At 39.8% G+C, this 12,697-nt stretch overlaps 1 protein-coding gene across 1 annotated transcript in view; it reads right to left on the reverse strand.

Moving 5' to 3' along the window:
- The window catches only part of LOC109479030 (low-density lipoprotein receptor-related protein 1-like), a 100,535-nt gene that overhangs the window by 15,839 nt on the left and 71,999 nt on the right, over positions 1-12,697 (reverse strand). Inside the window, exons 60-79 of the mRNA XM_019780871.1 lie at positions 12,348-12,476; positions 11,776-11,898; positions 11,205-11,324; positions 10,942-11,073; positions 10,361-10,566; positions 9,529-9,716; positions 7,540-7,754; positions 6,854-7,045; positions 6,132-6,374; positions 5,605-5,721; positions 4,942-5,061; positions 4,245-4,412; positions 3,739-3,819; positions 3,220-3,336; positions 2,807-2,923; positions 2,297-2,419; positions 1,663-1,791; positions 1,344-1,466; positions 732-863; positions 306-437 (exon numbers count right to left, since the gene is read on the reverse strand). Of these exons, the coding sequence (XP_019636430.1) occupies positions 306-437; positions 732-863; positions 1,344-1,466; positions 1,663-1,791; positions 2,297-2,419; positions 2,807-2,923; positions 3,220-3,336; positions 3,739-3,819; positions 4,245-4,412; positions 4,942-5,061; positions 5,605-5,721; positions 6,132-6,374; positions 6,854-7,045; positions 7,540-7,754; positions 9,529-9,716; positions 10,361-10,566; positions 10,942-11,073; positions 11,205-11,324; positions 11,776-11,898; positions 12,348-12,476 (2,907 nt within the window). The remainder of the gene's footprint in view (positions 1-305; positions 438-731; positions 864-1,343; positions 1,467-1,662; positions 1,792-2,296; positions 2,420-2,806; positions 2,924-3,219; positions 3,337-3,738; positions 3,820-4,244; positions 4,413-4,941; positions 5,062-5,604; positions 5,722-6,131; positions 6,375-6,853; positions 7,046-7,539; positions 7,755-9,528; positions 9,717-10,360; positions 10,567-10,941; positions 11,074-11,204; positions 11,325-11,775; positions 11,899-12,347; positions 12,477-12,697) is intronic.

Consider the following 12,697-nt stretch of genomic DNA (forward strand, 5'->3'; position numbering starts at 1 on the left):
AAAAACACACGTAAACCCGTGACAGCTATAAAACATAGTGTGTTGAAGTACAGTATAGAGTAAGACATCATGGTACTGGATGATGTATAATTTTTGAGGAGGGTGGGCTACATTTCTCATTTGTTGCATCTCTACTGAAAATCTTCTCTTTGACTACAGAAGCCATGTGACAAGTCTCACTGGGTCATTGAAGACCAGAGTGACTAGTAGAAAGCTCTGGGTGAGAACGTTTATTTGTGTTGGAACAAAAGTTTGAACATGAAACTATCAACAGAGATGAAGTTTCATAACAACAGTTCCTGTACCTTGGCAAGACGTGAGGTCCTGGTTGAGGGTGTATCCATCCCTACATGTGCAGTAGTGACCCCGAGGCAGGTCTGTACACTTGTGCTGGCAGTTCCCATTGTTGTTTTGACACTCGTTCACATTGGGAGGACCTGTACAACACAATATACAAAATTGTTCACTATAATACAACCAAGTCCATGCAATAACTTTATGCTGTTTTCATGTGCTTTCAATATAACCATTACACTGGGTACAGTGTCACACTTTCTTCATATTGGTCTGAATTGCTGTGTGCATGCACTAACATTCCCAACAAAAAGAATTTAACAGCATCTAGCATTATTACTTCATATCAATTAAAATGTTGACCATACTATCCCAATAACAAATAGGGATTGAATACAAGCTAAGCATGTGTACTAAATAGATATTCCATAACTTACCACACAGCCCTTCATCTGACCCATCCCCACAGTTGTCATAGTTGTTACAGACCAGGTCCAGTTTCACACATCTGTTGCCTGACAGACACTTGAAGTCATCTGCTGTACAGGTTCTGTTCTCCGCTGGGGCTCCTGAAATGAAAGGAAGATCTTGTCAGACCAAACTACTGCTTTAAGGATGATACCAAATGAATCCGCTCTAAAGGTACTACAATCAAGCATAAAAACACAATTACATTGGTAACACATTTTACATCAGTTATGTATCTGTGAAAAAAATGCTGCTGAGCAAAGAAAAGAACTAGAAACTACTTAAGGTAACATTTGCAAAGCAAAGTGCATAATGTTTACCTTGGCATATTGTCTGCTCTGTTACTCAAACACATTCATATATATGGTGACAGGAGTCTAAATCCCTTCTGCTATAGAATTGCAACATGATGTAACCCAACATTAGTTACCATGGTGACAGGTGTCTGGTTCAGGTCATTGACCTTATTAGTTTGGAGAAGAAGAAGAGGAAAAAGAAACAGAGCAAAACAATGTTTTCCTTCTGTGAAGGCAAACATTATTACTGAGATGGGGATTTTAGATCACTTAGGAGCTACTTACTGCAGTCCATTTCATCTGAGTTGTCGTCACAGTGGCTGAAGCCGTCACACCGTCGGGAGATGGGTAAACACACACGGTCGTTACGGCAGCGGAACTGACGCGTCGGTGGGCACACAAAGTTCTCTGCAAAAACAAAACAACAAAGATACAATAAATAAACGGGAACTTCTCTGGAAAAACAAAAACAACAAAACAATAAACACAAACTTCTCTGGAAAAACAAAAACAACAAAATAATAAACACAAACTTCTCTGGAAAAACAAAAACAACAAAATAATAAACACAAACTTCTCTGGAAAAACAAAAACAATGACTCACTGCACATGAAGGCCTCCTCATCAGACTTGTCTCCACAGTCGTCCTCCCCGTCACACTTCCAGGACAGCGGCTTACACAGCGTGTTGTTACACTGGAACTCTCCTTCCTTACACAGGACTCCTGGGGGCTCTGAAAATACAACATCAGATATTTTAGGAAGGGTTTTCGAAAGTGACAACATAAGACAGTGAGGGTATCACTAGACAACTCTACATCTACGTTGAACAGCTTGAATGCCTTATTGTTATAACACACCAACTCTCCATTAATTGTTTGTACATGTATGTCTGTGAATGCTGCAATAAAAAATAAAATAAGAAAAAGACTGCGAACTTATTGGTAAGGAATAGTGATATTTTGGTCCCCTAACTGCTTTGTTTTGGTCATAAGTGGTACCCCAATACTGGTTTCTATAGTGGCAGAGAATCCTGAGCTCCCATTGGACTTAATTTTACAAAAGAAAATTCTGAGCTTATAGTTCTCTTGAGTTAGAGGCGTACGGCCACAAGCTGTCAAGAAGGCCCAATCTCTACCCGACTGTGAGAGACTGTACATGTATACAATGTAACTAGTAGCAGCCTACATTAACACCACAACAAAGGTACTGTTTAAGGGAGATACGAGGGAAAGTTACCGGTAACTTCACAGTTCTCCTCATCACTACCGTCCAGACAGTCCCTGTCCAGGTCACAGTGCCAGCCCTCCGGGATACAGTGTCCATTCCTGCACTTGAACTGATTCGGCGCGCAGGTAGACGCTGAGGAAGCACAAACACCACATGAAAAACAGAGAAGCAAACCTGTTTAGATATACAAATATGCAAAGAGTAAAGATACTTCCTTGTGTGAGCGAATGATATCACCTCAAGCAACATTTGTAATCCCTGCTTCTCTCCTTGAGTCAGTTAGACCTCACTCTCTCTGAGTTGAGCATGTCTTGAGCATTGGTGTTTCTGACTTACGATGAGAAGATATGCTGTTCCAGAAACGTGAACTTAGTTCAGTGCCTAATAAATGAAATAAACTGAAACCTGCCTCCCATTATCACTCCATATTTCTCTCCCTGTTCTGGGGTGTATTGCAATTCTCAACAAGTCCAATTACAAAAATCAGCAATAAGAAGACTTGTCCCCGAGATAACTTACAGCAGCCGCTTTCATCCGATCCGTTTTCGCAGTCGTGGTCGCCGTCACACTTCCAGCGGCCGGGGATGCAGCGGTTGTCGTCACACTGGAACTCACTCTCCGAGCATGGCCTTGGTGCTGAAAACACAGTTGTGGTTAACAATTGGATCATCTCAAGTTTTAAGATGCAGTTTATTTTTAAATACCAAGCCAGCAATACCTAAGCTACATTCCTATTAGTATCCTGAACTCACTCTCTGAAATGGCCTTGGTGCTGAAAACACAGTTAAACAATGGTTAAACAATGGATTATCTCAGGTTTTCGGGATTTTTTTCTTGCCATGTCATCCTAGTTCACTGTATAATGGTGAAAAATGAATAAAAAAAATCATGTAACAAAAAAATTTCAGCACTCTATGATTCCTAATACTTACTGCAGCCCTCTTCATCAGAGTTGTCTCCACAGTCGTCATCATAGTCACACCTCCAGCGGGCGGGGATGCACTTGTTGTTGTTACAGCGGTGCTGGTACTGGTCACAAGTACGGGCACCTAACACAGCATGGAAAAAGTGTAAATACAGCTTTGGTATACTGTAACAGTAGTCTGTCTCTTCAATATAAAGAGGAACTATGTGTAGTATACTCAGGTAACCGTTTATTTTACAAGCAAATATACTCAGTCCTTTGGTCTAGTATAGCCAAAAAAAGGGCCAAAGGTTGTCATTATGTTCTAAGGACTGTAACTCTCTGTAGTAGACATGGGTTCAGGTTTTATTAGCAAGCTAACAACTTTTTGTCAAATACAGTAAACAAGGACCAAGTTCTGTCATTATGCTTTAGGCTTTTTGTTAAGCACAAACAGCAAGAACCAATGGCTATCATTCAGTCTTAATCTAAAGACTGCAACTCTTCCATCTGCCACAGGAAATATTAAGACGTAAGTGAGACTTACTGCAGACACCGACTTGCTCATCTGACGAATCCCCACAGTCATTGTCACCGTCACACTGCCATCTGGCCGGGATGCACCGACCTGTGTGTGCAACAAGTGTTCATTTACTAGTCAAAAAAGAACCTATACAAAAGTGCACAGTAGTTACATTGTACTGTTTAGTCTCCAAATAGCTAGAAGCTTCAAGCTGATACTGCACCACAATAGAGGGAAGTAAAATGTAGATCATCTAATTGAGTGTTAATTTGCAGGATGTTACACAAATGTTGTTTTTTTATACATCGAAACATGCAAAGTGGAAGTATCATGATCAAAGAGCAAAACAGCAAAATAATATACTGTTATGACTGTTAGGCTTTGCAGTCTTTGATATAGAAATTATACTGCATGCAAGTTTTTATTGGGAGTGGGGACTTTTGGGAGCATATGTTCCTAAAATGGTAGCCGTCAGCATGACTTATCATATACAGATGCAGAATGTCACAAGGGTGAGTACATGTCCATACCTGTGTTGTTACAGCGTAGTTCGTTCTCCGAGCAGCTCCGTGCTGTACAGTTGTTTGGCTCGTCTGAACCATCGCCACAGTCATTGTCTCCGTCACACATCCAGACCCGCGGGATACAGATCTTTGACGAGTTACACTTGAACTGGTTTGCTGCACAGGTTCTCTCAGCTGGGAGGGAACAAAAATTTGTTATCCTCTTACATGGAAAATTTCTGTTACCAGCAGTTTGGAATAAAGGCTGTGTAACACAGGAACATCTAAGATTGGCTTTACACAACATCTTAACAAAATTTGAGGAGTTACACTTGAACTGGTTAGCTGCACAGGTCCTCTCAGCTAGGAGGGAACAAATCTTTGTTATCCTGCAGAAAAAGCTGTGTAACACTGTTAGATATGTCTTTAAAACAACACATCTTAGCTCAAATTCAGCCACCTCGCAAGTCTCTACAACTATAGTTGATAAGAAGTATACTTCCTTCAGACATAGTTGGTTGAAATTGCTGTCAATTTACCTTGGTTGCAGTTTTTGAAGGACTCATTTGAACTTAAAGTCGACGTAAGTCCTTCAATCAGTACCAATCCAAAAGAACTTTTTAATAAATCTCTCAAAGTCTCTCAAAGTCCACTGTATGTCCCGATATAATTTGGCCATAATCTCAATACTGAGAGAAAGTTGTAGATAAGTATGATTACTTACGACAGTTTTCCTCGTCACTCCCATCCTGACAGTTGGTGGCCCCGTTACACCTGAAGATCCCAGGGATGCACTTGTTCTCTCCCTTACACTTGAACTGGTTCGGCAGACACGTGTGGTGCTCTGGAAAAAACAACCAAGTTTATCAATCCCTATTCCAAGCGATACTATCTGTGTAAGCTTTGCAAGCATGCAGATGAATTATATACATCTAGTTAGATTCCTGATAGTTATGTAGCAATTGCTGGAATGGCAAGGAAAAAAACTACATAGTATTACTAAAACTTGAGATGATCCAATAGTTTCACCACCACCTTGTGTTCAGCACCAAGGCCATGGTCGTAGAGTGAGTTTCAGTGTCACAATATATTGTGTGGGGTCGTGTGGTGCAATGGCAGTGTGCGTGACTCGGAATCAAGAGGTCCCGTGTTCGAGTCCTGACATGCCACCGATCTTTTGCCCCTGGGAAAGGCACTTAACATAACTTTCCCCACTAGACTCAAGTGAAAATGAGTATTGTCTGTCCAGTATCCGTTTCTATGTATGGGACACAACACCAGCAACAGCCGCCTCTGTTCCGCATGTATTGCATTGTTGCAATTTCATAAAATAAAATAAATAAACCTGTTACAAACAAAGACACAGTGAGCTGAGAAGTTGTCTTACCACAGTTCCTCTCATCAGAGCCATCACTGCAGTCCTGGTCCCCATCACAGATGAAAGCAGGGTTGGTACAGTCTGAGTTGTTACACTGGAACTGGCCAGGCCGACACACGAAGGGTGCTACATGGAACAAAATATCATCAGTCAACTCAAGAGGTGCACAGGAGTTTATCATTGAGAGATAGCTATAAAAATGCATATTTTTTCTATAGCCAGTATATTGTGTATAGACAATTTATTTTTCAATATACATGTACCATCAATTGTGTTTTGCACTCTTTACATAATCTTTACATCATGTTTCAATGTGAAAAGCACCAAAAGCTGAGAAAATCTTGTGTCCCTGAACACTTCCGAATCAAGTTTTAAAGATTTTGAAAGTGGCGAAGGCGAAGCACGCTCAAACTACTCGATGGAATTTTTCGTCCATGTGATCACCAGTAGAATATAGTGTGATATAGTCAGTTATCACACAAGCTGTACCATCATATCGAATGTTATCGCTACCCAGGTATGACTAATGTACTTACGACAGTCATCTGGTTCATCCGAGCCATCATCACAGTCGTTCTCCGTGTCACACTTCCACCAGAAGGGGATACACTTGAAGTTTCCACACTCGAACTGACTTGACGTGCAGTTGGAGAGACAAGTCTTCCCGTCCGAGGCTAGGTAGAAGTTCTCGGCGCAGGCGCAAGTGTGCTTCCCGCCTGGCTGCAGCAGGCACAGGTTTTTGCAGCCGCCGTTGTTTATGGAGCACGGGTGGTTGGGTACTGCAGGGAGGAAAAGTACACATTTTTAACTGTTTAGATGAAAGAACTAATGACCAATTGTAATATGATGAAATTCTAAAATCTACAGCATAATAGTATAAGAATCAATAACTCATTATTAGAAGCTCTTGATTCACAAGAATACAGATGACTAGTTACTGGTGACCCGAGAAGAAGAAAATAAATTTTGCATGGTAGAGTCGCAATAATTTACTTGTGATTGACGTCGTTAATTCTTTAAAAATGTATAGAAATTAGCCAATTCTATGCCTAAAGAAATTAATTTAAACTGCAAGTTACAAAGCTATACATTTCAGCTTTCGTTTGTACACTAAAAAGATTAAGGGTTACATGCATGTGTTGTCTGCATCTATTATCATATTAAACATGAATTTTTCTTTAAAAAACAAACTGTAATTATATTATACCTAATTTACAGAAAAACAAATCTACAAAATATATCATTAAAGCAAACGTACTGCTCCTCTGTCTGTAAGGATGGTAGATGTGTATGTCCATGGGTCTGTGTACTGATGTGACCAGCTGAGTGGCGTTAGCCCCGGTGTACTTGTGAGCCTTGTGGACTCCCTTAGTCTCCCAGTCTGTCCAGAAGATGTAGTCTTCAAACAGGGACAAGCCAAAGATGTGGGGGATACCACTCTCACTGATAACTGTAGGGTTTGGGAAATAGGTAGATTATCATACATGAAATCTATACAAATTGACAAAAGTACAACTACCTTGAATTCGTAAAATCTTTTAAGGTGGATACAAGTGACAATTGGATGAACTTATATATACTTTACATAAACAAGTGAATAAAAATGTCAGAAATGAAATAACATTCAAGTATATAGATGAATCAACAAGTTTTTTGTTTAAAAATAAGTCATGACTGTAACAGTAACTTAGAAACGTTAGTGTTAGTGTTTATAACTTATTTGAGTCTGCTGGTGAGATGATAACCAAATCTAGGATATTAGATTGTTTTTTTTACACAACAGCTCTCACCTTCTTATGTTTCGATGCCTATCAAACACCTTCCTCGGAGCTTCTGACTGGAGTACTGTTTCTTGCCATTGTATAAAAAAAACCCAAATATCCTAGTTTTGGTTATATCCTATGTTTTACCAACCAGATGAAATTATTGTCAGAATAACCAAACCTGTATGAATGTTGGAGCCGTCAGCCTCAGCAAACTGGATGTGGTCCTCCCTGGCATCCCCCCAGAAGATCCTCTTGGTGACGTAGTCGACGGTCAGACCGTTGGGCCAGCCGATCTTGGTCCTGGTGCTGTTGATGATGACTTTACCGTGACTCCCGTCCAGCCAGGAACGACCGATGTGAGGGTTCTCTCCCCAGTCTGTCCAGTACAGGTATCTGGGAAATAAAACAAGTAACACATTATTATACTAAAGAAGCAAATGCACAATGTTTACCTTCGGACAGGGTCTGCCCTGTTAATTTTTACTCAAACACATTCACAAACATGTACTACGAGCATATGGTGACAGGAGTAGAGCAGACCATGAAATAGCAACATTATGTAACCCAATACCAGTCAACATGGTGACAGATGTCAACGAATCATGTCATTGGCCAGGTCAGAGGTTAGTGTTTGGTACATAAGAGGAAGAAACTGAGTAAAAACAATATGTTTTCCTTTGATAAACATAATTATAAAAAAAACAAGAGTTCCACGATCTCATACCTTCGCCAAAAGATGTTAACCCTTGCGTGTGACGAATTCTACAATTTTAATCATTGATTTTGTAAATAAGAGCCTCATTTGCATGGATTATATCAGTTGATCATATTCTCCACCCAATGACAGCCTTATCATAACAAAGAGGCTATTATAGCACTTCCTCATAAATTATGCAAATGGTGTCATGATTTGAATAAATTATGTTTATTAATGTTCACCTTCACTTAACTTCCAAATGTAGCAAGTATGAAATTCGGGGTGCAGCAGTTACAACTATGGAATTATAAGAATTTGCCATTAATTATGCAAATTAGGTCCTCATTTACATAATCTATATGTTATCCTCAGATGTTTTTCTCGTTCTCAAGTAGATGTCACAACTGTTTCATAGTTCTATTATCGAACAAATCAGATTTATAGAATTTCCTCATTAATTATGCAAATTAGCTCCTGATTTGCATAATTGCCATCTGATTATGTCAAACATCACTTCAACTACCTACATACCAAAAATCACGACAATACGTCAACCGGTTCTTGAGTTATCGTCCTTCAATTTTTTTTCAACAAATGCCCCTGCAGTTCCAGAACAAGGCGCTAGGGGACCCAAACTCATGTCACTTCTTCCCTACCCCAAGAGCTATCTACCAACCAAAATTCGTGACCCTAGCATGTCCAGAACATGAGATATCAAAACCGGAAGTTCAGCTGCAGTACCTAGCAAAGCCGCCAGGGGGCCCAAAATCTAATCATTTCTAGGTCTAATGAAGTCCTACCTACCTACCAAGTTTCATTCCAATCCATCCACTGCTTCTCGAGTTATCTTGCTAAACCACACACACACACACAAACACACCCACCCACACACACACACACAGACAAACGCTACTGAAAACATAACCTTCTTGGCGAAGGTAATTAGGGATGTAGGACATGTCTTCCTGATTTGTGAACAGATTTTCAACACATCATCTAATTCACTTCTCGTCTATTGATATCTGTATTCTTCTTTATCCATTTCTCTATTCTTAAGCTAGAGGCTCAACTCAGTAACAATGTACAGTTTTACAGTATGTCCTGGAAGTTCTAAATTTATTGTTTTGAACCATGCAACTTCATATCAATATTACTAACCTAAATCTGAAATAGACTTTGTAACTTTCTGAATTTCTAATGGTGAAACTTTATTTGAAATTTCTCAGACCAAGAGTTGATGATTTATATAAGAAAATTCAAGCAACTGGATAGATTTTGAACACTGGCATGACAGTTTTCAAAATGTATCCAGTGTATTGAGTAACTTTTCTTGTGTATCTGGATGTCTAACCTTCATTGACAAAGTTGATCTGATATACCAAACAAGGCTCACGCACAATAATAAGATCCCAAATAGCAAACACAGGTAACCGTAACACAATATGGCTGCTAAGGAAAAGCTTGACTGACCCTCCTTGTGGCTCGACCACCAGGGCTCTCGGTTCCTTCAGGCCGTCCTTGTACAAGACCTTCCTGTAGTCTCCGTTTAACCAGGACACCTCAATGACATCCTTAGCCTTGTCACACCAGTACAGGTTCCTCCCCACCCAGTCTACAGCTATCCCGTCTGGGTTACTCAGGGCTGTACTGTGGAGCACCTGGGACAAAACACAGAAAACAGGGCCTGAAATACTACTGTAATTCGCTTTATGTTCAAGGTAGCAAAAGTTCACGGTCAGAGAAAAAAAGGAATGTTCACAGAACTACATATTCACGGTGGCGACAGGTGCAGGAAAAAGAAAGTCCAGGACTTACTTGTTAACAGTAATGATAAGTTCACAGTACAGAAGTGACAGTGAAAACGGTGAACATAACAGTATAGTGAAAAAATTAGGAATTACAGTTACTGTATTTTATGCATACCTGGTGTGGGAAACATTGAAAATTACCTGCACTTGACAAATTCTACCTGCACCAAACACTGCTTACCTACTACAACCTCTGAAAATTTTGGAAGTATAGATTACACTAAAAGCTGTTCAAAAACAATTACTGTTATTTCTTTTCTCCTTAATAGGTGGTAAAAGTCTCAATACAGCTAATAAAAATCCACAACTACAAACATGGCCCAGTGCAGGTTAGATGCAGGTACTAATATTAGACATTCGAAATACCAGCACAGTTCAATTTTACCTGCACTAGCCGACATGTGCAGTTGGTATTTCAGAAACAATTTGGGTTCCTCAAAATAAAAAATAAAAATAAAATTCTTACATGTATATTATTATAAAATCAGCCTTACCTCAAAGTTAGACCCGTTCACATAAGCCCTACGGATCATGCTCCTCTGTGTAGTCACATCTGTCCAGTAGATTCTCTCATCCTTCACATCAAAGTCCAGGGCTACAGCGTTGTTCAGACCTCCCAGCACAATCTCATAAGTTCTGCCCGCGAAGTCCAACTTACGGATGTAATACCGGTTGGAGAACATGATGTACGGCTTCACATCTGAACAGACAGTGAGAAAAGGACAAAAAAATGAATATTTTCAAGTTGCAAAAAGGCACACAAATTGCCCTAAAAAGAAGTAAACTATACAAGTTGAATTGAAATAAATGTAAAGTCAAGTGTAAGTTGGCGTGTTACTCCAACGGGCAGTTATACCGGCTATACAGATACAGAAGTCCTTGAATGCAGTCTCAATGACTGCTATCTTAAATTTACAGCAAAGGTTTAAATGAAGTAATGACGAATTGGCTAACAAAAAATCATGAACCACTGTGAAATTACAGTTTCCTCAGAAATACAGGGAAGCATGAAACAGTTCTACCAAGATACAGTTGTGATTAGACCTATATAAAATGTAGAGAAGCACACACAGACCTGAAGACACCTTACAGACCCCAGGTTGGGCTGGGTCTTTGCTGTAGCCTTCAGCACAGCGACAGCGATAGCTGCCGTAGGTGTTGATACAGTACTGGCTACAGGGGAATTCTGTATTACACTCATCAATATCTGAAAATATAAACACAAAAAGTCATCAGTTTCAGCAAATGTCTTGACAGGAAACCAAGCACAGAGAGGGAGAGGACTTCAGAAAAAAAAGCAGACCATGGAATAGAGAAAAAGTTGACTTGGTTATGTACCTTCACAGACAGCTCCGTTCATCCTGTAGCCCTTGTGGCATTTACACCTGAAGCCGATACGCAGGTCCTGGCACACCTGGGTACAGTTGTTAAACTCTGCATCCAGACATTCATTCCTCCCTGGGAGAAAAACAAGAATGATAATCTTAAGTGTGCTTCTTCATGCACATAGTTCTGATCATCTCTTTGAAATAAAATTTTTTACAAGAGGACAAGGTTAAAACATAGATGGGAGAGCCACAGACTTTCTGGAACCTATGATTCACTGCTCACTGAGTCACATGTGTCATCTGCATAACATGACAACACAGAAGCAGTGGATTGCTCATTTCTTGACAAAGACTGTAGTTGTACAGTGTAAAATTTGGGTAAGTCCAATTTCTTGTGTTTAAGTTTAAACTTCCTTCATAATGGCTTTTACCAACAGCAACTTTCAAGATACAAAAACATAGGGTCAGGAGCAAACTTGCATCTGACTGACATGTTGGTAGATATTCCAGTTCAGCAGACCTTTTTACAGTTTGACAACCAATTTAGCTTGGCGTTGAGGAGAAATAACTGTCAGACTTACCACACAGTCCTGCTGGTTCGTCTGACCCATCGCTGCAGTCCTTGTTGCCATCACAGGTCATGTTCCACGGGATACACTGGCTGTTCTCTGTACACATGAACTCCTCTTCACTACACGATGGCTCTATAATAATAATAACAGCTGCAATTAGCAAGAATGTTCATCTGTGTTCAAGGTGTGTTGTGAGTAGCTGAAAATCTGCACCATGCTGGGCTGATATATTGATATTGGAGGTATCAACAAAGAAAGGACTCCTCATGCAGCCTGGTTCTGCACTAGGTTTTAAACACCTACAATATGAAATAATGTGCTAATAGCAGGCAGTATATGTCTGACAATAGATATTGCCTTATCCAGAGCATTTCCCATATTAATACACAGTGATGATTGGGTGTCTTTGACTGACCTAAAACTGTGTTTGAACACAATAAGAAAGCGCAATGAGTGAATCCATTACTATCTTTCTGCTAAAAGCAGTGGACGATAATTCCTTAACAAAGACTAGATAAGAATCTACATGTATTTTATAGTGTTAAAATAACCTTTATGCTGTTAACATACTGGACACTGACCACATTTTTTATTGGAAGGAGCTTCATCTGAGTTGTCGTTACAGTCGTTGTCTCGATCACAAGTCCAGGAGGACGGGATACAGCGGCCGTTCGCACACTGGAACTGGTCAGGAGCACAGGTTGTGTACGCTGGAGGGAAACAAACAATAACACAGATTTAAAAACATGTAGTCAATGAGAACAGAGCCAAAAAGTTTTATTATTATTATCATTATTAATAAGGATTATCAGGGGTATGTAGTAAAACTGTTGAAGAATATACAGTCGTGAACAATACAAAGAAATGGAAAGAAAAAAAACTTTCTAAGAATGATGTTGACAATGTGTAAAACGTCTGACCAAAATCTTTC

Source organism: Branchiostoma belcheri, unplaced genomic scaffold, assembly GCF_001625305.1.
Source record: "Branchiostoma belcheri isolate BF01 breed outbred unplaced genomic scaffold, Haploidv18h27 scaffold46, whole genome shotgun sequence".
Classification (NCBI taxonomy): domain Eukaryota; kingdom Metazoa; phylum Chordata; class Leptocardii; order Amphioxiformes; family Branchiostomatidae; genus Branchiostoma; species Branchiostoma belcheri.